The sequence below is a fragment of the Dysidea avara genome, chromosome 11 (assembly GCF_963678975.1).
Source record: "Dysidea avara chromosome 11, odDysAvar1.4, whole genome shotgun sequence".
NCBI lineage: Eukaryota > Metazoa > Porifera > Demospongiae > Dictyoceratida > Dysideidae > Dysidea > Dysidea avara.
The window spans coordinates 19,058,311-19,084,376 of record NC_089282.1 but is presented as its reverse complement, the minus strand read 5'-3'; the positions used below and the strand labels follow the sequence as shown (position 1 = coordinate 19,084,376).

General features: G+C 36.7%; 2 protein-coding genes across 3 annotated transcripts; one reads left to right on the top strand and one right to left on the bottom strand.

Annotated features, from left to right (window-relative positions):
• Window positions 1–23,026, bottom strand: LOC136238686 (uncharacterized). Of its 2 annotated transcripts, none has more exons than XM_066029246.1 (11): window positions 22,927–23,026; window positions 20,986–21,276; window positions 14,579–15,294; window positions 13,519–13,549; window positions 11,308–12,045; window positions 8,568–8,837; window positions 3,852–4,133; window positions 3,654–3,704; window positions 891–1,640; window positions 378–683; window positions 1–283 (listed from the first exon to the last, which is right to left on the bottom strand). In XM_066029246.1, exons 1-11 carry the CDS (start codon window positions 22,967–22,969, stop codon window positions 276–278), a joined length of 3,486 nt encoding a protein of 1,161 aa, XP_065885318.1. In that variant the 5' UTR covers window positions 22,970–23,026; the 3' UTR covers window positions 1–275. The 2 variants fall into 2 exon arrangements, with proteins under 2 accessions (XP_065885318.1, XP_065885320.1); XM_066029248.1 differs by having other exon boundaries at window positions 20,986–21,252; window positions 22,927–23,025.
• On the top strand, window positions 23,020–25,333 carry LOC136238687 (uncharacterized). Its single transcript, XM_066029249.1, has 2 exons — window positions 23,020–24,622; window positions 25,078–25,333. Exons 1-2 carry the CDS (start codon window positions 23,243–23,245, stop codon window positions 25,186–25,188), a joined length of 1,491 nt encoding a protein of 496 aa, XP_065885321.1. The 5' UTR covers window positions 23,020–23,242; the 3' UTR covers window positions 25,189–25,333.
• Window positions 25,334–26,066: the final 733 nt, after the last annotated feature.

The window sequence follows — 26,066 nt, the reverse complement described above, 5'->3', positions numbered from 1 at the left end:
AATAGAACGTGTTATATGTGAATTTGAAAACTATCATCCACAATGTATCTCCTTATACATTTGTACTTTAATAGCAAGTTTGACGTCAAAATCACTGTAATTACAATGCAAAATACAATATGAAACCACTTACATAATTTATGTATATAAACACAAAATAAAAATTTCTAAATGTCCTTAAATCAGATAACAGTGTATTACTAAATTTACAATAACTATGCTAAAAATGGTTAACAATGCTGTTTTAGGCTCTTCTTAAACACACTGCCAGTACTTCAGCTTCCTATACATATTAATCACACATGAATAATGTTAATAAGATCAACATGTAACAAAACAATAGAGCAGCATGTCTACGTACCATATATATAACTTACTTATATTAAACATTTGAACAACTTCTTCAGCAGCACTCTCTTTTGCCTCTTCTTCGTCAAGTCTAATAGCTCCAGTGTATGATTCACCTGCTATAGTGACTGTACAGTAAAATCCACCACCTCTTTGTGTTGGTAGTACTGCAAAGTTGGGATCACTAAGGTTAAGTTTTTGACAATATTCTTGCAGTTTAGCAGTATATGACTGTGTTATTGATACTTGTGGTATTATTGGTACATCTAATGTCACTTCTGGCCACAATGGTTGCATTACATGATGTTGACGACTTGTTGCTGAACTGCTGCTTGCTATACGATTATAAAACACAACTGTTCACAGTAAATAATAAGTATTGAATACTGTAGCAAACAGTGAACATCACTGCAAATTCTTAATGACAGTCACTAAAATGTACAGTGACATTCACTATTTGCTACTTATTTTTATAGTGAATACAAATTCTTAACCTGCACATACACTCATGCAGTATATTCACAATAACACACTATGCATACCAGTGAGTGATTCTGCCAAATAGTTCACAGGCTCTGTCAACTTGTTAACAGGCTCTGGAGCTACAAATAAACCAAAAGAATTGTATAGTCCCTTTATTCTGCTGTTGATATCATTTATTGTAAATGTAACATCATTATCATGGTGTTGAATAGCTTCACTTAATAAGTCAATCCACAAACTACCAAAACGTGATTTTCTGTATGGTAGTGTTGAACAAGCAACTAAAAAGTTTTCATATTTAGTGAGGTGATCTTGATTAAATTTTAGGAAGTTATCGTAACCAGACCATTGTGACTTAGGCATTACATTTTGACAGAAAAATAATTTTGGATGCTTGTAAGCACCAAAGTAGTCTAATATTTCTGCTACACTTATAGTCCATCCATCTTGAGTGTACAATTGTCCACTTATGTCCTTTTTATCATCATCATCATCACCATCATCATGCTGTTCACCAGGTATTGCATAACCAGAAAACACAAATACTACATTTTTACAAGAAATAAATGGTAGTAAAGCTGCAATACGATCAACAGTATCAGTCAACTCATAATAATACATATTTTTGCAATGACAAACTGCATATCCCAGTTTGGAGAGTGCCATTAACATCCTTTCAGCATCTTTATGGGTCCCATTTAGTTTAGAATGTTCAGTACCAGCATAATCATTGGAAACAATGATGGCTACTCCAACTTTTGATATAGATGAAAGTGATAACTGCATTAATAGCTGATTCCATGGTTGACCTATATATAAACACACAAATATATGACAAATGGTTTATTATATGATAACAGGTGAACTAATTGTGTATGTATGTTGCATTACGCAAGCAGTATACAAAATACCGTCAATGTATACCAAAACCACAAAGATGTACACTAATGCACTAAAGAACAGGCAGTCATTACTAAATTTTAGGTTTATTTGCTACACCAGACAGGAACTTCCATTTAAGGCAGCACTAAACTAATTAAGGGCAGCCATACAAAGACAGCATGTCCGTAATCATGTGTGAAAATATGGAAATCAGCCATAATGAAATGTCTCAGTAGACTAGTGGGGAACAAGCTCTATCAGACCGCCAAGCTATATTGTTGTTGATACAACTGACATTATTCATGTTTTAAAATACTAGTTTGTCATACCCTGGTTAATTCACTGCCTGGGGTGATGCCATCACATGATTACTGTCATACAGAAGCATGCCCTGACTAGCTACATGGTCTCCTTTCTAGCTAAAAACTTCAAAATTATACACCACAGGCCAACAAAATTATTTTGGTATAGGCATCGGGTAAGCATTACTCTACAATAGTATGCTTTGAATTTTCATGATCCTGTCTTGGTTGGTTTGTTAGCAAATGTTTTATTTCACAGGTGTGTGTTTTCACTACTTTTTATGTTGTTGTCCGTAAAAAGGAAAGCATAGAATTGTTCTACAAGGTGAGAAATGGGACCCAAGTGGCTTAGCGCTACGTAGGTTATTCATTGGCCAAGTTATTTTATTTGAAACTTCTGACTTGAAATGAAGGTGTGTTAGTTTATGAAACTTTGTAACTCCTGGATCTACCTATGCCCTATGTGGTAGCAAACAGTTATTGAGTATAGTATTACAACATAAGGTGGCGCTGAACTGAATAAGTCCAGCTGCACAGTACAAGTTTCCAAATAATGAGCTTTTTAGAGTGATCCAAAACTTCACTAGTGTACAATTTAATGTACGCCTAAAAAGCTGTTATGAATGATGCTTTAGTTTATTGTGGTATAAGGGTAAGGGCACACCCATACAAAAACATGGTTGATCAGACAGAAAAGTTCACTAGCGATAGTGATAATGTAGCATCTCAGTTGTTTAAATGGGTGTATACATCAGTGTATTTAAAAGACCTTGCCAATTCACATTCAAACACATGGTATTGCTATTATTGTACTATTAGAGTTATGGCTCCCCTATTTAAATTTTATTTTGGTTAGGACAGAAGGCTGTCACGATGACATGGGTATCTCTACACCCATCTCTATATCTGCCTTATTACATAAAGAAGCTATCATCATTACAGCTTCTCTGTACATACATATAGCCTCGTGCATAGATAGCTTAAAGAGGTGCGATGTGGGAGGTCTATACCCACTGGTTCTGCCATTGCATAGGAGAATACACGCACTGCAGATACACTGACACATGCATACAATAAAACATGATAGCACATGAATGCAGGTAGCTAGTTTGTGTTGCCAACTGTGGGCATCTGCCAAGTGCACATCTGCCCAGTCATAGTACAGTATGTGTACTTAACTATATAGTCACACACTGATGGTCACATACTATTGACATGCAAAACTAATCAGTCATGCATGAACAATATCAAGCCGTAGGCAATTCTAAGGGGGGCCATGCCCCTCCCCCCCCCAACTGAAAAATAACCTTTTAAAATCTTGGGAGAAAGTTACTGTATAGATTAGCATTGTTGTTTTTAACATTTTTCATGTTTTTAGCATAAATGTTTGGCTGTTTTCAAGTCTTCAAATTGCAAAAACCCTACTGCTTTTGGGGATTGCACCCCCAGACCCCTGAAATTCTACTTTATATTACAGCCATATAACAACAGTCATGCTGTTCCCTAATTCCCCCCCTTCCTGTAGGTTAGATCTAGAATCGCCTCTGTATCAAACTCTTCAAATTATATTGTTTGTATTTATTATTGCAGAGTGCCTTTTTCTACTAATGATCAAATAACATGATTACAATAACTTACTGTGTATACTGGTTTCACTACTGGTAGCTTCGCTCTCGGTTCCAACAACACCTACAGCATCATAATATATTATGTACAAATCTATGTTGGCACATGGTAAATGACACAATTACCAGCATGCCTACACTTTATCATGCAAGCACACATTCAGTAATGCACACACCCATGCAAATATGTACAGTTAAACAGCGCACTAGCCTTGAAGTAATAATGATTCAATGTTATCAGCCACATCATTCAAGAACATGCATCTGGTAGCTTCTATTAACTGGTACCAAGTAGCAATATTAGATTCTTGTAACCACGTACTGAACATTTTTCTACAGTTGAGCTGTACATCTTCCTTGTACTGCTTTTCAATATAATCCAATGAATCTTTACTCCCTGGATTCAGTAATGCTAGCCCAAGTTCATACCACTTTGTAGCAACTAATGGTACGACATGTTCATCTAATTCGTCCATAGTAGGATGAGTTTGACCTACAAACAAAGCAGCAAAGTGACTCACATTATCTGAAAACTAAAACATTCACAATGTCATGCACAATATTGCGATATTTCTCATATTGTACTTGGGGATTTTATAGTGATTATAATTATAGCCATAAAAAGTAGAGAAACAAGGGAGGTCAGCAGATATACTAGTGGACTTTAAATCTATAGACTGAGGGATAAATGTCCACTTATTTATTTATGATTACTGGGCAGTCAGCACAGCTGCTGTGTCCAAAGCCTTGATGGAGAATCGAACCCGGGACCTCCAGTACATGAGCCCAGAGTCTTAGCAATTGTGCTACATGTAGGCTCCCATTAGTACAGTGTATATCAACAATCTCCTTGTTTCTCTACTTTTTATGGCCATGATCCCTAATCAAACTTAAAATTTCTAATTTCCTTGTACTTGTTTGTTTACTTTTGTTTGTAACACCGCATCAAAAGTAAGCATGGCACCAGGTATGCCATAAACTTAATTTTGCATCAGAACGCATGTCCCAACAATCAATTACTGAAAAGTGAAGTGGCCATTATATGCTTTGTTTTCAGCTATGTTCCACCGGTTACACAGCAAAAAAACAGTACAAAAGTGTCTCTGCAATCAATTCATTCACTACGAAAAATGCGGGCAATAAGCATGATAGGAATATTACTAGGAAATACCTAGTGATTACAATTTGCTCAATGCTGAAGTTTCTATTCACACTTTTAATGCAATTGTGTCTTTTGTTTTTCTGCTTAATAGTTCCCAACTCCCTATTGTATTTTACAGTGGTTTGTTAATTTACTTGTTTGCTGTTATTACGCATAATTTTCCATTACATGGCTATTTGTATTAAGGTGACTGCTTTATCAGGATATCTCAATCTGCTATTTGTAACAAGCTATCCCACAAAATAAATCAGGGCATACCATAATTTGCTTCTTTTCATTCATTGTAAAATAATTTCAATATGCAAAAACTTGTATGAAAATTTCTTACACGAAAAATTTTTCACAAGATCGAACTACTCTAATAGAGCAGTCATTCATGTAAATCATACAAAAATATTTTTACATGGAAATTGTTATCACAATTTTTTTGCACGAAAATAAAGCGAATTATGGTAATCACCATACTCTCCTTTGCTGTAGTGAAATACATAGATTGATACAAGTGCAGTTATATGCACTCTAATAATTATGGCAGTACAGTATTGTACAAGTAGAAGGAAAATTTAGAAGTTTAAGGATCAAAGAAAAACAGTGGAATGAGCTAAAAAGCAGAAACAAGAGAGGTTGTCTATATATTTACAGACATACTAATAGACTTTTAATCCCTATACTTCAGTGTATAACCATGACTGAATTAGGGATTAAAAATATATAATATAATTGTTGCTATTACAGTTCAATTAGTTAACCTTTGTTGGCTTTTGTCTGGTCTGTTGTGTAACTTATGCTAGTTCATCTAATAAATTTAGTGTTGAATAAAGTAGGGACTCATGAAATAAAAAGTAGTAAAGCAAGAGACATACGGAGTTTCTTTGATGAAGCACTCCAGAGGCTCTATAGTGGACATGCAATGTCACAAATTGAACACAAGTACATTTAACAAACACTTATACGTACTTCATTACCACAATAATTAACTGGTTTGCACTGTTTGATAGAATATAGTCTTCGTTCTCACTGTTGTAAATAAATCAAACAAAGCAGGCTACGACGGTTTCAAAACGGCGTAGGAAAATTTCTGTTTCTGTAAAAATTCTAATTGACTATTAGGACGTGCACTCAGATGTGCAGTTAATTTTATGATATGTCTGGTATCATTCTTTCCTTTGACACAGTATGCACCAGTATGTTGCAAAAAAAAATAAAACAACAAATATAAGAAAAAGATATGATGTTTAAAATAATGGAGTTAATGCTGGAGATAATCACGTGTGTGCTTGTAATGATATTACTTACTGACATCTAATGCAAGGAGGAGTAATTGATGACCAGGTAGATGCAATAGGGTAGGCAGATTCCACAACACAATTTAGGAAGACAGAAAAAGTGAAGAGGAGTCACAAAAAGGTATGTGTCAGAAAAGGGCCTCATGGAAAGTTCGAAAAAGTTTGATCCTGCTTTATGATTGAAGCAGGAAATAAATGTGCACTAGTTTATGTAGCTGCAGATGTACGTGACTTCCTTGTCTTTCACCTATTAGGTGAGTGTTCCTAGAGTGATCACTTATACCATGACTGTGTCGGGTTTTGCTGATTCACTACACAAATGTAAAATTCCAACTGTACAGTATATTGTATAAATTAAAAATAATATCGATACAGAAAGAATGCAGAAAATAAAATAATTACTAAATACTAAAGTGCTTCAATAAAAAAGACTTTGAAATTGTAAGGCATAAAGATTAGGATAAGCCTATTTGAGGATGCAATCCAATTAAAAATCATGAAAGTACCTTCACTAGCATGTGCATGCTATTCGAGACTTCTTGTGCACAAATCACACAAAACCAGTTATATAATTGTTAATTATGGAACAACATTTCTTTATCTAGAAGAAATTCAACCCACAATATATGTATATGTAGCTATGTAAAACCCAGGTTGAAATCAAGTCAGCAACACAGAGACAAACTCGGATGTAATCTGCAGAGACCCACTTTAATTTACAAACACATGTGCAAGAACTCTTACTGTCACTCACACTGTATTTAGGGCACAGTGTTGAAGGTAGTTGAATTGCATTGGAGGCCAGCAAAACAAAAGGTAAATGTGTAGCTTATAGTAACCAAACGCTAAACACAGTAATTTTTGAACCTTCCAGCTCACTTGTGCATAATAATCATCATACAGTACGATAGTAACTCATACAGTACGATAGTAACTGTATAGTAGGGACCACAAAGAAGTAGGCGTGGCCCACAAAATAAAATCACCCAAAAACCAGCCTCAATATTCCCTGACGACGATGAGGCAGTATTGGTAGGCAAGCTTTCAGATCGACCCGAAACGCTTTCAACAAGTTGCTACGGAATTTTAAAATTTTTTTATTCGACGGAATTTTCTACTGACTGAGTAAGTAACTGACTGACTGATGCCTTCAGACTAGCGTAACTCGATAACGGCTAAGGCTACGGGCTTGATTTTTTCACTGTTCGACATCGCTTCAGCCCAACAAGTGCCTTTAGGCATACTTTATGGACTTACCAGTGACCTCCTTTGTGTCCATTCATCTTTGCTGACAGGGAAAGGTGTTGATTTGGCACGAGCACGTGATGGCTTCCCTTCAAAACAGAAATCATCCGCATTTCTCATAGTGGCTATTTTGATTGCAAATGTGCTTTTCAAAAAGTTCTTGATTTGTATTGCTGTGTAACGGGTTGAACATAGCCGACAGCGAAGCGTAATGGATACTTCACTTTTCAGACGATAATTAATAAAATTGGGACGTGGCACCATTTCTTTTGGCATGCGTAGATTGTAGAGGTGCTTCCGGAAAAGTTATTGGTTCGTATTGCTGTGTAACAGTTTGAACATAGCTGACAACCAAGCATAATGGATACTTCACTTTTCAGACGATTATTGATATAGCTGGGGCGCGCGGCACCATTTCAGATGCGGTATGCATGGGTTCACCAGTCATAATAAAATTATTTACAAAAAAAGTTAACAAACAAGTACACGAAAAAATTTGAAATTTTCAACTAGAGTAGGGACCATAGCACATCGATAAAAAGAGCTGGAGTAGTGCTTGATATTAAATCACAGTAAAACAATAAAAAGTGTTATAACCCTACTGTGCATTTCTGTTATGGTATCTTGAGCACAGTAGGGACATAACACTTCTTATTGTTTTACTGTGATTTAATGTCATGCACTACTCCAGCTTGTTTCAGTACTTTTTATCGATGTGCTATGGTCCCTACTCTAGTTCAAAATTTCAAATTTTTTCGTGTACTTGTTATATGTAAGTGTGGATCCCATAAGCCTGCAGATGATCTAGATAATCTGGACTATTCTATTTGGTTTTACGTAGGTGTCTTTTAATTTAAAACTTTCTTAGAATGGTTTAAAATCACCAGGTGACACACTTGTATGAATATAAGCCTCACACAATTCATACAAGGTTAATGAACATAAAAATGGAATTTTAAAGGAACATGAGCAGAGCACACATCATAGCTTTTATTGCAAAGTTGTCCCTCCCTCTTTTACATGCTCACCACCTTTGTCATGACCATCATTAAACCCACATTTTTATTTAAAGCACACTACAAACCATTCTGGAGAATCCCCTCAGATTTTGAAATGGTGTCTACTGCGTTAATAAATTAAGTAAATATACTGCCAGTTTTAAGCGATATAATACATGGTCATTGGGGATATAACATCTTACAAATTACATATTATCTATTCATTCAACACTCACTTAAACAAAGAAGCTGCACAGCAAATTCAATAGCAGCACTCTCCTTTGCCTCTTCTTCGTCAAATCTGATAGCTCCAGTATATGATTCACCTGCTATGGTGACTGTACAGTAAAATCCACCACCACTTTGTGTTGATCGCACTGCAAAGTCGGGATCATTTAGCTGAAATTTTTCACAGTATCCTTGTAGCTTAGAAGTAGAAGAATTTGTTTGTGGCACCACGTGAAATGGCATCTGTGGTTGTATAGTATGGTGCTGACGACTGTTTGCTAGATGTAAAATATACACAAATTACACACCAGTAGATTTTATTAGTAATACACAATAATCATAGTGCAAGCCATTGGCTTTCCGATTAATCTATTCATCAGAAACATGCTGATGTTTTAATTTAGAATGACAGCAATACAAGAGGTGTCATCACTCTGCTGTAATTACAACTAAGACCTGTTTTTAAAATATCAAATGTGTGTGTCATACTGCATGTATTAAGAAATAATCACCATCTGGAAAATCATCTGTTTTCATTGAAAACAGTGACAGAACACCAGAATACACAGACATAAACAAGGCAGCAATTCATAATCAAATTCAGTACTTGTATATGGTAGCTCACCTGTGGGTCCCAACTACATGTAGTATTATTTCAGTTCTGTGGCAACCCACTCTGGCAAGCATTTTTGGGACCACTTCGAGGCAGCCATACACAACAATACATCCTTGACCAGAGTCCAGAAATTACCTGTGTGCTCAACTGAAGGGGGAAGCATCCAAAATTATTGCTGGATTTCAACTGACTAATTCTAATTACAATGAAACCTCTTTGTTACGGATATTTTTGGACTCAGATTTTTTGGTCACTTTTTGCTGTAATATAGAGGTTTTCCTCTGTCAGAGGTAAAAAATGTATTAACCAGACCTGATGAGACCAAAATTTTTGTCTTTATTATGGAGGTTTCTTCTATTGTGTCCCTAGTTCAGGGGGTTTGTTTAATAAGTTGCACATTTTCGAGATGGGGTCCCATGTAAACCCATGGTGCCAACAACTGCAACATTGTTGCCAGGACTAGTAAGCCAATTGCTAAATTGAAACCACAATGTCCCTTTTGTAAAGGTCTCACTCTCCCTCATTATGCAACACTTTTACAGAGTACTGATATCATATGCCAGGAAAGATTGTGGTTTAGCTGAGATTTCCTCTTATTGCACCTTTAAACATTGCTGTCACCACAAAAACCACGCAAGCTTTGTTCACTTATAGTGGAGATGTACTCCCTATAACTAAACTATTGACAAGCTGTTGCTATATGACTAAAGTTCCATTTCAGTGGACCTTTAATAATAAACATGAACTAGTAAAGCTGCAACTATATAATACGTAGGCAACCTCCCTTGTTTCATAGTTCTATATCCCCCCTCAAATGTAATTTTTCGTTATACTTTCCATCCTTTTCATTAAGATCATGTTAAAATATTTCATACAACCAGTACAATTTCACATGTTTACCAATCAAAATATCATGACTGTTCTTATAGTATATTGTGTCCCGAAATATTATGCATATTTAAATTTTTCTGAGGACTTCTATATCACACAAGTAGAAGGAAATCTAGTGAATTTTCAGTCTGATTAGGCATCATAGTTATAAAATAAAACGTAGTGAGGGTCAATCAGCAGAATATTCTGCTAAATAAATTCCGTAGCAACTTATTGAAAGCATTTTTGGTCACTCTGTAGACACTTTTGGGCTTACTTATATCTCACCAATACTGCCAAGGTATTGTCGGGCTGGTTTTGGGGTGATAGTTTTGGCCAGAAAAGCCCAAGCCTTCATGATCTCTAAAAGCAGAGGCATAGATCACCTATACCTGGTGGACATTTAACCCCTAATTCTATAGCTAACTAGACATGATTGAATTAGGAATTAAATGTCCACTAGTATATCTGCAGGTATAGGTGACCTCCCTTGTTTCTTTACCTTTTATTTCTATGATACCCAATCAAACTTAAAATTCCTACAAATTATTTGTTTACGTTTTATAAGATGATGAGCCTGTGCATACTGCATCAAAATAAAGAGAGGCGCCAGACATAATATTTTCATTTGAATGTGTGCTGTAACTATCAATTAGTGAAAAGTGGATCACTCATTTCGTTTATTTCCAGTTATGTTCAGTGAGTTATATACACAGCATTTTAAATATAAAATAATAGGAGACAGCCCTTCTGACATCAATCCAGTCACCGCAGAAAATACGGACAAATCACTGGGAAACCATGCACATGCTACCACAAATCAACACCTTACACTGTCATCAAGAAGAAATAGGATACAGAGGAGGACAAAGGTGAGTCCATGATTCATGCATTGTATGTACTGCAGTATGCCAAAAGGCACCAGAAGCAATGTCTATCAGAAAATCCAGCTCGTAGCATCAACCATTATAAAGTTACACTTGTCTGAAGGCATTAGTTAGTCAGCAGTCAACAGAAAATTCCATTGAACAATAATATTTTTTTAATTTTGTAGCATCCTATCTGAAGCGTTTTGGCCACTTTTAGGCTTGATTCTACCTAACTAATACTGCCAAGGTGCCATGAAGTTATTGTGAGGCTGATTTATGGTTAATATTATTTTGTGAAAAGGTGTTAATCCCATGATCCCTAATATACAGTTCTACTGTACCATATGATGCATATACAAATCTGTACACATACAGATACACTATGATCATTACCTGGAGATGACCCTGCTAAAAAGCTGAAAGGCTTAGTCAACATGTCAACAAACTGTGAAACTTCAAATAAAGAAAGAGAGCTGTATAGTTCCCTCAATGAGTTGCTAACAGCATTTAAAATGAATGTAATATGGTTATCTTGTTTTTGGATAGCTTCACACAACAGTTCTACCCAAAGACTACCAGATTGCAGTTCCCTGTATGGTAGCATTACACTAGCAACCAGAACATTGTCTCTTTTAGGGAATAGATCAGGATTCAAAAACTTGGCAGGACCTAACCAATCTGACTCTAACATTAAATCTTGGCACAGATTAAAGAAAAGTAGTTTTGGACATCTGCATGAGGTGAAAATCTTAGAGGATAATATTTCTGCCAGACTAAATGTCATTCCTTCTTGATTGTAAAAGTTTCCACTGGTATCTATTGGTTCTTCTATAGGTACTCCATAACCACAAAACACAAACACCAAGCATTCATAAAATGGAAGGTGAGGCATGGTAGCTGCTTCATTGAAAATACTAATTATTTCAAAAGAAGTTACATTTTTATACTGAGCAACTTCATATCCTAGATTAGCAAATGTAGTAAACATTCTGTCAGCATCCTTGTGGGCTCCATGTAGTTTAGCAAGTCTAGCTTCGTTGTTGGTATAATCGTTTGAAACAATAATAGCTAATCCAATTTTCTGTACTTGTTCTGGTGATGACTGCAGAGATAGCTGGCTTGATCGCTGACCTATATGCACATGTAACAAAAGAAAAATAATAGTAAAAAACTAAGAAATAACATTCTATTTACAGTTTAAAGTTATAACAGAAGTATGTGACAGGTTAGCAAAACTATACCAAAACAGCCCACCTGTAAAGGTAACTTATGTACAGTATATCTGGGCCATAGAAACAGTTGTTATGCTGCCATTTAAGCATCTGATATAGTCACTGACATGATTGCAGTCATTTCTTGGCAATTTCCATTGACATTAGTATTTTTGAAGACCGCACCCATTATTCAGCTGGGCTGTTTTAGTATAGATTTTATATACACTGGAACCTGTTAGTTTGGATAATCAAAGCATGACCATAAATAATCCTTAAGTCCCATATATTAGTACAAAATCTGATGTGGAAATCAGGACTTCTTTATAGTCCACACACCATGTACATGGTAGGCCAGTATTATGCACTATATAATGTGCTGCTGTGAAGCTTTGTTCTGCTGTACTTCCTTACTTCTTTTCTATATGTAATATTAAACATACATTGCTAGAAAGAATGAAACATTATTTCCACCATGTTTTAGTAAATGTATTGACCGTTCTATTATTACCTTACATGATCACAAACTTAATACACTTGTAGGCCTTTACATGGGCAGTTCTTAGGTTTCCAGAAACTAGCAGGCAATTAAAATTAATTTTGCTAAGGTATCAAGGCTCAGATCAAAATACTCTAATAGAGCAGTCAACTACCCTAATAGAACAGTCACATTTGTATAATTTTTAGTAGATAGTTTACCAACACAGTAAAAATACATATTGTATCTCGAGTGTTCAAGACCAATATTTTTTTCTGGGGGCCAGACCCCAGAATGACATCTGCATTTATTGTACACATGTTTCAAAGTTCACATAGCTCTCCACCTCTTAACTCTTCAGCCTGCCCTTGTACAGTGACGGCAGTAGCAAGCAAGCCTTTATAGTAGCATATGTTTAAACTGTCAGTTTTAAACATTTCTCAATGAAAATTGTTACTAGATTCAATCTCAGAATACAAAATTTCCTGGGGGAGAATGTATCCAGACCCCTAGATTTAAAGTATGTGTGCAACAGAAAATATTTGGAAACCTGTCACTAAAATTTCTGGAGCTTATAATGATGTACGTAGTCTCCACAGTTCATGAAGCAACTTTGTTATACTTTTGTGACTTACATCTAGTAGTGCTAGTGCAAATATGTAACCAGCTTTGCAAAAAAGGGTCTTCCACACACATTCATGTCTATTAAGTTGGAAGACCATAATTTTAATCTCCAGTGACAATTATACACATGAAATTTTCTCCACCCATTAAGCTATGATGGTGCTCACGAGTGACCAAATTTCCAGTCAATATAGTCTTTTCCTATCTTAAATTAGTGTCAAAGTTAATGTGTACATGGAAGACCACATTTCACAAATACGATCACATATATATACGTATGTGTATGCTTACCTAAGTCTGCATCCTCACTTGATTTTTCACCCTATAAATAGACAGAGAACATTTCATATTATTATTTCATGTGATTTTATGCTCCAAGGATACTTCATGCATTATTGCTGGTTTATTACTAATAGGTTCTACCATTCAAGTTGATAGTCATGTTTGGACATTATTACAGCTGTGAGGAGATACAAACTGGGCCTTGTACTAACTGTAAATCAGTAATAATTTGTAAAATAATTATAAGCATGTCTGAATTAATTTACAATTTTAAAACACAAATAAGTCCTAAGTAGTGAAGTTTATAAGTTTCTGCTTAGCTATAACACCCATAGCTTAGTCCTGTACACAGAGCAAGCACCCATGCATGGCTTAGGTCTGAATACAGAACATTTTTAAAATGGGTCACGGTTACCATTTATGCCAAAGAACTTCATTATTCTTGTAACTTTACGACACCAAGATAGTTATTCTAAAAACACCTGTACAACACATATACAAGCCACCACCAAGCAGTTTCATTGATAGGTAAACATAAACAGTTTACAACAAAGCTAACCTTCATTGGTGTTTAACACAGTTCTTTATTCAGAGAATAAAGGCTTCTCTTCCATATTGTCATGTGGGTAGTACATAAACAAAATACTATAGATTCGAACAAAACAAAGTGCTCCAGCCTAGCTTAAATGTTATTTTTAACATTTGAATGGAAGAAATAGAATAGGTCATAAAAGCATGTTTTCAGCTATTATGTACTTTTTGTCTGGTAAAGCAAGTAGCAGGTGACAAGCAATAACCAATTTGTGGACGTGCAAATCTACTGATCTAGTATCAGGCAGGCAAAATGAAAATTAGATTTTTACAATTTTGTAAACTCAATATGGCCTTCTGTATAGTCTTTTCACTGAATTTGATGTGAGACCATTCCATAAAAGTGATTTTCATCGTTTCTATGATTAATTCTAATGGCAACATTATGGCAGGTACTAGGGAGAACTTTACTAAGCAGTACCACCATACTGTTTGATGCTTGCAACTAGTTATGGCAGATTTCCAAAAAATCAGTTACCTTCTGATCCTGTGATATCACCTTCAGTTCTTCATCATCAATTAGTACATGTGTAATGTTGTGCTTAGCTAGTACAGCAACATCCTCATCAGTAATCTGGTACTGCAGCAAATAAGATTTCACTGCACCTGAGATTTGAAATACGAAAGCTACACAGCCTTCTTCTGCACCTCTGAATATAATTGATACTTTTTTAAGGTGAAAACACTCATATACAACATCTTGGATAATTTTTTTGCTCTCCAGTGTGCATTCTCCTCCAGTGTATTTGATGATTAGTTTGTGTGTTCCAGGTAAAACCTTAGGGTCTTTTAACTCACACAGCAAATCAAGGTTTTGTAAAACTGAATGTCTCAGCTGCTCAGCAAAATCATCTAATAACTTTGTAGCTTCTTTACAATCAATAGACCCCACAAATGCCAGTAGCAACTCATAGTCGTACATGCTACAGTACTTTGTGATCTCGTAGAATAGTTGTACTGTATTAGTTACTTTAACAAATGCTTCATCAGTAGAAAATATTGTCAGATTTGTAGTATCGCAAGCACCCAAGTGTAGGATGAGACTTTCAATATCAATGTTTTGCTTATCAATAATCTGCTTTATTTGGATTACAACTTTAGCATAGCTTCCTTTTAACTTTGAAATACCACGAGCGTCAAACTGTAATTGTGTTTCTATTTCTGTTTGTTTCTTTGGTGATTGATGATCATCAACTGAATAGTGAGAAATGAAGGTATGTAAATATAAGTACGTCAGGGCCGGATGCAGACTTTTGGAAAGGGGGTGTCAAAATGAAATGACACTACAGGAAACCACAACTTGCATGCAAAGTATGCTAACCTAGGAGGTTTGAAGGCATACGTTCTGGGAAATTTTTGAGAATTATACCCTCTGAGAGGAATCTGAGAGTGATTTCATCACAAGTTTTATTCTATCATTGTATTTGAGGTGACTGCTCTATCAGCGGCGGAGGAAGTAGTTGATATGAGGGGGGGCTCCGCTGAGCTGACCCAGACTTATTTCTATAGTTTGGTAAAGTGAGACCAAAAAAAAAAAAAAAAAAAAAAAAAAAAGTCACAACCAACTCACAAGAGCTTTCCACCTCACCAGCTACCATTTATAGCTGATAAACTACATAAAAATCCTTACATAGCTCGCTACACACTGACTACTTTATTCGAGTGACTGCTCTATTAGAGTATCTCAATCTTTATCACGGTTTTCAGCCCCACTCCAAGAAAGATAATTTCGGTGTGATATCATTCTGAGGGGGGCTAAGCCCCCCCTCAGCAGACCTAGGGGGGCTTTAGCCCCTAGCCCCCCCTTTCCGCCGCCTATGTGCTCTATTAGGGTATCTCAATCTTGATACTTACGGTGAGCTCTTGACTAACCCAAAGTTGCTATTGTCCAGTTAAATACATGCTACCCAGGAAATTTTGAACATTAGACCCTCTGAAATTGAATGTTTGGCTGATTTTAGCAGTTTGTTAGAATAGCTATACTGTTACTGAATATTGCCTGACACAGTGGGAAATAGAGTGTCTCAGTGTACAATTATTGATGGGCCAGGGTTTTCAGCTACCCTCCTGATGAACTATTATATACAGCCTGCACAGCAGTTCTGCACAATACACACCTATGTGCACTCAAATACAATGATAGTAGCTAGACAGAATTATACAATGCAATTGTCTTGAAAATACAGCAACAAACTCTGAATATTGAAAGGATACATTTAACAAATTTTGGTGTGTAGCTATATAGCTGTTTAGACAACAATCAAAGGAAAGTTAATTATACTGTTTGCATTAAAGAAATTTCATTTGGTTATACACTGCCACTAGTTGAAACTCATACAATAGTGTTTCTGACTCCCTGTATTGACAGCCTTCTCACAGGTAGTATGTTCACGTTGAGCTGAACCCTGAAAAACAGCTAAAAATTAAAAGTGGATTTTTTCTCAACAGAGTTAGCATTTCTGCCAACCAGATGATTATTGGTAACAGCAAAGATGTCAACAACAGACACGTACAGTTTGGCTCCATTACAAGTTCAGGAAAGGGCTCTAATGGACACTGTATTTATATGGCTTCTCCATAGGAAATGTATTGTGAAAATTTTGATTGGCCATAAATATTATGTCAAACATTTAAAGAACAAGATTTTGAAATATTTTTAGCGGATCAAGCAGTACTACAAATGAGCCAAATTTCAAGATCGTGTGTAATTGCATCCATGAGTTATTAAATGTTTTTGAGGATTCAGCTCAACGTGAACATACTATAGTGGGATAGCATTCACAGAAAAAAACTATTTGCTGGCAAGAAGTCAATGTTCAAGTACAGGTTGAATGCAGATATATCAGTTCCCAACTGTTGTGGCTCCTTTGGCGCATGCCTAGACTGCATGTTGCTGGGGATCAAGTCACCACTGGGTCTGGGATTTTTTCTGCATTCTTCACATTTCAGTTGCATGTTTCTGACTCCCTGTATTCACAGGCTTTAAGCCTTCTCACAGGTATAGCATTCACAAAATACACACACAGCTAGCTGTGTACTTTTATAGAACACTCAGATATATGTCTTTAATTGTGTAGCATCTAGGCTGGCCATTGGGAGTCTTGGCACTACAGCATGTATATCAGAAAACCAATGGCAACATCACAAAGTATCACCCAATCATCAATTGTTGGCAAGCAACAATGCCACTTTGCTTTAATTTCAGCTAAGCTCTGCCTGTTACACAGCTACATATACAGTACAGTGGATCCTCAGTTATCCGAACAGCTTTGTTCTTATAGTTTGCCAAAAGTGTTCAGATAAGTGAATTTGTTCGGATAACTGAAGCCCATTGATTTATATACAGAGCTTCGTTGAACTACTCTAATAGAACAGTCATTTACTCTAATAGAATGCACACTGATGGCAAAATACTCTAATAGAACAGTCACATTTGGTGTTCGGATAATCGAGGTGTTCGGATAACCGAAGTTCGGATAAGCGAGGATCCACTGTATGAAGAACAGTACAACAACCACCTCATCAATCAATTCACTCACTTCAAATGTGGGAAGTATGGTACAAAAAGAACATGGATATTTCCTGGTTCGTTTTATATAAACATGACAGTAATTTATTGATGAGATACGTACTCATGAATCAATACCTACTGTATGTGTTAGCGGAGGTGCGAAACATGACACAAAGAAAGTCAAAGGTAAGTGTATGATGTCTGCATTGTATATGAAAAGACACATCTCAGGTACAAACAATGAAGAAATCAAACACATAGCATTAGCCTTATGCAAACCAGTCAGTCAGTATTAAAAATTTTGGTTAAATTATTACATCAACACATGCGTTAGTAATAAACTTGATTATCCGTTTCAAGTATTCTCAATAAATTTGAAGGTATAACCATTGCAGTAATATAATAACAAGTACGAAAAATTTGGAATTTTCAACCAGAGTAGGGACTATATCACATCAATAAAAAGTACTGAAACGAGCTGGAGTAGTGCATGATAAGAAGTGTTATATCCCTAGATATCATAATGGAAATGCACAGTAGGGATATAACACTTCTTATGGTTTTAATATCATGCACTACTCCAGCTTCTTTCAGTACTTTTTATCAATGTGCTATGGTCCTTACTCTAGTTGAAAATTCCAAAAATCTTTGTGTAGTTGGTTGTTAACTTTTTTGTAAATAATTATTATGACTGGTGAACCCACGCATACCACATCTGAAATGGTGCCGTGCGCCCCAGCTATATTAATTATCGTCTGAAAAGTGAACATTACACTTCGTTGTCAGCTATGTTCAACCTGTTACACAGCATTACGAATCAAGAACTGTTCGAAAAGCACCTCTGCAATCCACGCATACCGAAAGAAAGAAATGGCACCACACACCCCAGTTATATCAATTACCATCTGAAAAGTGAAGTATCCATTACGCTTCATTGTCAGCTATGTTCAACCCATTACACCGCAGTATGAATAAAGAACTGTTCAAAAAGCACCTCTGCAATCAAAGTAGCAACTATGAAAAATATGGACAATTTCCGTTACAAAGGGAAGCCATCACATGCCATCACATGCCATCACATGCCATCATGTGCTACCGCCAAATGGACACTTTTCACTGTCAGCAAAGATGAATGGGACACAAAGGAGGACACTGGTAAGTCCATGAAGAATGCATTGTATGTACTGTGGTATGCCAAATGGCAGCCGAAGCGATGTCAAACAGTGAAAAAAATCAAGCCGACAGCCTTAGCCGTTATCAAGATATGCTTGTCTGAACGCATCTGTCAGTCAGTCAGTCAGTCAGTCAGTCATTCATTCAGTCAGTCAGTCAGTCAGTCAGTCAGTCAGTCAGTCAGTCAGTCAGTAGGTCAGTCAGTCAGTCAGTCAGTCAGTCAGTCAGTCAGTCAGTCAGTCAGTCAGTCAGTCAGTCAGTCAGTCATCAGTCACTAGAAAATTCCATTAAGTAATTTTTTTTTAAATTCTGTATCAACTTGTTGAAAGCAATTCGGGTCGATCTGAAGGCTTGTTTGGGCTTATTTTTACCTAACCAATACTGCCTCGTCGTCTTGGAAATGTGAGGCTGGCTTTTGGGAGATGTTTTTAATGGGCCACGCCCACACCTTTGTGGTCCCTACTATACAGTGCTATCATACTGTATGATAGTGCATTATGAAATAATTATGCTAATCATGTTCCTTTAAAAGCAGTGTGATAACAAAAAGTTTTAATGCCATAGATTTGATGTCAGACACACTTGTGAAATTATTTAACTGAGTGTACCCACAGCCAGCTGTGGGCATACGCTTGCTTTACTGAAATTGTTTTCATAAAAATATCATGTGTGTACTTATCTATCTACCTACCTATATCTATCTATCTATATATCTAAGTTTGTCCATACGCACTGATATGAGCAAATCCTTTTAGTGGTTAAAGCAGTCAGCCTATGAAAATTAAACACTAAATGAAGCCTGTATTAAACTTCAGTATAGGTAGGCTTTGCACTGAGATGGCTTCCTTTCAATTCCTGGCTTGAAATACGGGTGTAGCGACTCTCTACATACTTCATGAACTACCTTCTCATTAGTTAGGCTCTTCAGGTATTACCTATTGAAAACACCATAGCATGCCCTCTTAGGCTACTAGAAAATGTGTATCTCTTTGACTCAATAGGGGGCGTGTCCCTACATACACGAATGAAAATGAAGGGAAGCCTTGAGAGTTAATTGCAGAAAAAACATTATAAACAAACTATAAAACAGTTGAGAAGATACCTCTGTGCATAATATGTTGTTGAAAGCGGTTTGTTTGGACAGCACTTCCTTAGCAATGCATAGCAATGTAGTTTGAGAATTACAAAATAATTCACCAATTACAAAATACAAAATTACAATAACTTTAGTAATTCTGTATGCATAATTGCATTATTACAAAACAGAATCCTATTAAATAATGTACTGTAATACGACGTCGTAGATTACATATTTCCAGCTATATAATTAGCGCCTGGTTTTTAGAATAGCACAACATCAACTTGTTTCTAGTGTAAGATGTTTTTATAAAAAAAAACAAGGCATGTGCCAAGAGCTACATTTTGGGCACAATGTATAGTAAACGGGTAACTTTATGATAAGTAAACAGGAAAGATTTATAACTAACAATCAGTCAGTGGGATTGGTTCAAAATAAGTTTATAGACAGTAAAACTCATTGACTATGGCTTTGTGCATACCAACAAACTTCAATGACCCTTATTAACATTGCTCAGTGCCTACACATTCCTGGTAAGTTGGCGTAGCTCACAAAAGAAACTGGCTGGCCACAAGACTTGGCTTACACAATATATAATCACATTGATTTGTACATAAAATACAGGATATTAATCGATTAGCTGGCATGCCTCCATGTAATCCTTCAGACAGCAATAGACATGCATATCTACAGACTGCAGTACACCTACTGATAAATGGGCGAGGCTCCATGTATGCCTACAGAAAGTAACATATAAAAATCCCCATAAGCAGGATCGAGTGACTCACAAAGGGACTTGGCTATGATATGTTAATACATTTCCACATCACCAAACTAAGTCACATGTGATCCAGACCCTGATATTCATAAAGCAGATGACCTGAACAAAATGTGACCAGGGTGACCCAACCCAGTTTCAACACTGGTATATACCACACCATATGATTACAGACAGCTTTCATTCACATATTCTGTATTAGAGTAAATTACTGTCTTCAGCATACTATGTCAAGGAATCTGATGTCACAATATGCACTACAGTATCGTGGCTAGACAAGGTACACTGTATGACATGATACAAGACTTACAGTACACATGCATCAATCAACAAAATTGGTCTCACGTTTCTCATTTAACTTTTGCTCAATTTGATTGGCCAAATTATTTAACTCAACAGATGGAGTTCTAAGAGCTGCCAACACTTGATTCCAGCTCGCATTTGGCATTCTATCTAGCCACTTTTGAAGCACCCGCATACAACATCCTTTAGCATCATTTTGGCACTCCTTTTCAATTATGTCCAACATGTCTCCACTGGTAGGATCTAGTAATTGTATACCAAGATCTCTCCACTTGACTGTAGCTCCTGGTACCACGTGATTGTGTAGATCTTTAATGGAGGGACAGTTATCAGCTGTACAAAATGAGTAGCATGTATATATGTTACGTATATATACTAATCTATACCCAACAAAAGAATGGATCTCTTTAAAATTGACAATATGTGGGAAAACCGGTCTTATCACCCATGTCAGCAGATTTGATTTTTCGCTAAGAACACAAAGCTACATGAATAAACTATCAAATTTCAGTCAAAATCAGCTAGACTTTAGGAGTAGTCTGTTTTCGCTGGCTTCTTTTCCCAAGCCCAGTGGCAATCCATACGTGCAGTGTGGGGCTTTAATGGAGCTCTGGCCAGCCTGGGGATGGCTGTATATGGCTATACAGTTCCATAGTTTTGAATAAAGACCTGTGTTGTAAATTTCCTTTTACTTAACCCACTTTTGATACCTGAATGGTCTCTAATTCATCCCTACGCCTACTTCTTCAATTTCTAAACAGCCTCTTGCCATCCCTCCGGACCCCACCACCCACCCCTTTGGAGCACAGTCAACCTCACTTCAAAAGCTATCTAAAATGGCGGGAAACTTAGTTGTTGGCTACTTGTACAGTGGATGCTCTGGAACATAGAAATTGGTATAAAACATGTGAAAATTTGGTACGCATACGTATATACGTAGTTTCAACCATTGGCAAACTACAACACTTAAAACCGCCATACTTTTAAATAGGCAATAAGACCAGTTTTCCCAGACTGGGTCAAATATAGTGTTATAGCATACAACCTGAGAAAAGGGATTGCCTTAAGAGTTTTTGATGCACTTCCATTTCCACATCTTCCCAAACACAACAAACATCATTAACTATATTACTCCTGTAGTGCACCATGCTGATTAGCCCATAATCAAACCCACCAAAACCATCCAACAAATCTCTTGCTTGCTCTTAACTAAGTATTATTGCACGATCTAAACCATTCTTATACACGTATATTAAAGTATGACAATTTTATACTTAATTTTTCTAACCTTGGAAATATGCTTACATACGTATGTTTATAAGCTCCCTGCTCAAAAATCCCTGCACATCCTCTAAGATGAAAACTTCAAAATCCCCACCTGTAGTCCGACATGGATGGTTGTAATATTGATAGGGCATGTACATGAAAAACTAAATCTGACTATCTAATTTTGTTGGCTAGAGGGACACTCTCAGATCAAAGAATTCATAATGTTCCCATACAATGTAGTGACGCAGTTCTCTAACAGTGATGCTTCTGTTTACTGTATTTCACCCTCCAAAACCTCTGGTTTAGCCTATTGAAAGTGCATGGATATCACTTCCCCTGCAAATTCTATGTGCCGGCATAAGTTTAATATCTATGGTTGTAATCTTGCTGGCAACCAACCAAGAAACCAACTACGTATACCCAGTCCCGACTCCCCAGTCTTACATTGCAAATCACATTCACAAATTAAAGCTAGCTACAATTACTGCATGGTCTTCTACTTCAAACTTGCAAAGTAGATAAAAACAAAACAAACAGCTACCTTCACCAGTAGCTTAATAGTACCATTTAACGATATTTTTGCAGCTAATAAGATCTGGAGACATTTACACTGTGGAATGAAGGGGACCGGATGCCGCACACTATAGAGCTGTAAACCAAGAGTGAAGACCCCACCCGTTCCATGCATCTCGATCATATTGTATTTATTGTTACCTGTCGCATTAATAACTTCTCTCAATGAATCTCTCCCTGCCATTATTCATCAGTTTGATTAGAGGGAAGGCTTTAATAAGAGTCCAAAAATTATTTAATACCAATCACGTGAGTGAGGCAAACTTTACGTTTCGTGATAGATTCCTTGTATAGCTATGACTTAGGTGCAGTGGCAAAGAAAAGACCTTTGAATGAGCTGCATGCACACACTGTACGTATCAGACGGTGCACAGGTCCGCAAAGCAGCCACACCCCAAAGAATCATGTGACTTTCAAACTAAGCATTATTGTATAAATTTTAACGAGTAACCTAGCTATGTATACTAGTGTGGGTAGTAGGATGTTTTTGGTACTCGCTACAACATTAGCTTTGCTTGCTGGATATGCCACTTCTACTGCAGCGACGCTACCACACGACCCTACTTGCGGTAGTAAATCTGATGGTCCCCAGGACAATCCCGTAGCATCCTTGTATGGTAACAAATCCTACCCGTGGACTGATAACATGATCAAGTGGAACTGTGTATACAACATCAAGGATTATGGAGGATCATTTGAGTCAGCTCAAAAAGCAGCTATGAATAATGGAGGAGGCGTGGTCTACTATCCATCTGGTAGTTATTCCTTCACCAGTAACATTATGATCCAGAGTAACATTGTCATCAGAGGTGAGCCTACAACTGCTGCAGCTAAGAAAGGAACCGAACCAGGACCACTAGCACCAAAGACAATCTTCAAGTGTACATTTGGACAACACATCGGAGTGTTCAATAATGATCCCAAAGGAACTAACTTTGGTATTGTCAACGTTGAAATGGATGGCTGTGCTGTGATGTTCTGGCCAGGATTAAAGTCATCTTCTACGAATATAAAAACATACTGGTATGATGCAGAAGATGTGATTGGAATGGGTCAGACCAAGATAGTAGTTGGAAACAAGGTCCATGACGTGACGTATGAACATCCCAATCCTGAAGAAAATAGTGGAATTATGTGGCCTTGGTCATTTAGTACTGCCATTGCATGCTATAGTGACAATAATACACTTGTAGCAAATAATTTAATTTCCAAAAGTACTGCTAAATTAAAAACAACTGTAACTTTAGATGGGGATAAAATGACCGTTCCCTATCTTGTTGATAATCGATATGGTATTGATGTCAACCAGATTCTACTCGGTGGTGTAGCCGGTAAATACTTGGATAAGCAATGTCCAAAGGATTGGGGCAAAATGACACCATCTTGCTTCCCTTGGAGTTTCAGACGTGGACTAGTTATCCGTGATAACTACATCTACCAAAATGGACGTGTTGGAGTATCCTGGAGTGGAATGGGAGATGGGAAAACTGTCGGATCAGGTACTGTAGTTTACAACAATCATGTAGAGGTGGCAGCTGGTACTACATGTTGGTCACATGATGGTAAGAAAAAGATGACTGGCCATGATACTAATGAAAATCGAGGATATGATCAAAAAGGATATGACAATAATGTCACTTTAAACACAGGACATATCAACCAACAAAAAGCTGCTGACAGTAATTACATGACAGTCGATGGAGAGGGTATTCTTCAGCAGACAGAAAATGGAAATGATGCCCTTCGTAACATGTGGTACAAGAACAACCTATATGGAGGGGCCACGGGTCATCTTGTCTTCTACAAGTTGTACAATGTGGAGTACAACTACTTGATAGTAAGTACCACCTGCAATGCACAATTTCATGCATGGCTCACTTAGCTAGAACGTAACACAAACGCTTGCCTAGGGGTGAAAAGATTTACACATAATAGGTTAGTACCTACAATAAGAAACAGTGCAGTTTATTGTACAGTAGCTATATCACATGATCACATGCTATAAACATTTAAATTTACTACAACCTGAATGACAAAGCAAAATACAACTGCGTGAAGTCAAAACTTTTTTGTACTTGTGCTTTTTGAAACCCCACTTAGTAACCATACACCTCTTTTAATAGACCACCTTGTTATAAAGACCATCTCTTACACAACTATCACCATTAAAGCCATAATAATAATAATAATAGTTTCCAAGCATTTATGAGGTTCGCCTCATCTACTTCACTAGTTAATAAGTACATGTTCTTAAACATGCATGATGAATCAAGTGTCTGTTATATTCCACAGGATAACACAGCTGCTGCCAATCACATGATCGGTGTAGTGACTGACTCAACACACAACAATGTCAAGAACAATGTCTGCCAAGGAAATAAACCAAAGTGTACAGGAATGTAACTGCTACTGTGGTCAAAACTTTAGCTGCTTGTTATATGTAAAACTTATAATTGTGATTATAACAGTTTCAATTGTTAGGCATTATGACTTATAAGAGTTTAACAACTTGTCGATGATATTAAATGTTTGCAGATGATCTGGCTAGTTAATGAGCACATCAACTTCAGCAAATCCCAAGCACTGATGATTCAGCAAGACATGCATGCAGTAGTACCTGACTGCATGGTTAAAAATCAGTTTTGCTAAACATAATATACTACTTTATGTGAAGTCAGAGGAGTAGGGAGGGGGGGGTTCAGGAATCCCCCTGTAAAATTTAAACTTCTGAGTTTACATCAAGAGTAAGACCCTAACACACCATTTAGTGTGGCAGGACAAAATGAGCTAGTAAAAGTATATGGGCATAATATGGCACAGCACAAACAAATGATTGCATTCATCTCTCAGAGAAGGGTTTACAGCAGTAACATGAGCCCTCTTGAAAACTTATTAGCAAGATCGATATACTCTAATAGAGCAGTCTGGTATATACTCTAATAGAGCAGTCACATTTGCATGTGTGTGCTCCAATAGAACATGCATGTAAATATCCATGTTAAGGAACTTCATTAGTGGAGTCTTTCAGACATTCTAACATTAAATTCAAAACTGAGCATGACCTTATACTGCTATAGCTTTGGTGTGCAGTATTTAAAGATATAGAACTCCAGTAATTTATCACTTGGGCATGCAAAATGAATCCATATTTGTAGTTAACTATAATGTTTTAATTGTAAGTCATTCCATTTGTATCAGTGGATTCAAGGTTCCCATACCAGTGAAATAACAGATGTCTATATGTGTCTCCATGTGTTATGCCACTAGGTAGCTTTATCTAG

Bases quoted from the DNA above. Each gene is read 5' to 3' on its own strand.
- LOC136238686 (XM_066029246.1), bottom strand. From the start codon at position 22,969: ATGGCAGGGAGAGATTCATTGAGAGAAGTTATTAATGCGACAG. The intron at 15,295-20,985 runs GTGAGACCAATT...CTCACTATTCAG, and splicing joins GCAAAAGTTAAATGAGAAAC to TTGATGATCATCAATCACCA. The intron at 8,838-11,307 runs GTAATGATCATA...TTTTACATCTAG, and splicing joins TTTAGCAGGGTCATCTCCAG to CAAACAGTCGTCAGCACCAT.
- LOC136238687 (XM_066029249.1), top strand. From the start codon at position 23,243: ATGTATACTAGTGTGGGTAGTAGGATGTTTTTGGTACTCGCTACAACA. The intron at 24,623-25,077 runs GTAAGTACCACC...TATATTCCACAG, and splicing joins TGGAGTACAACTACTTGATA to GATAACACAGCTGCTGCCAA.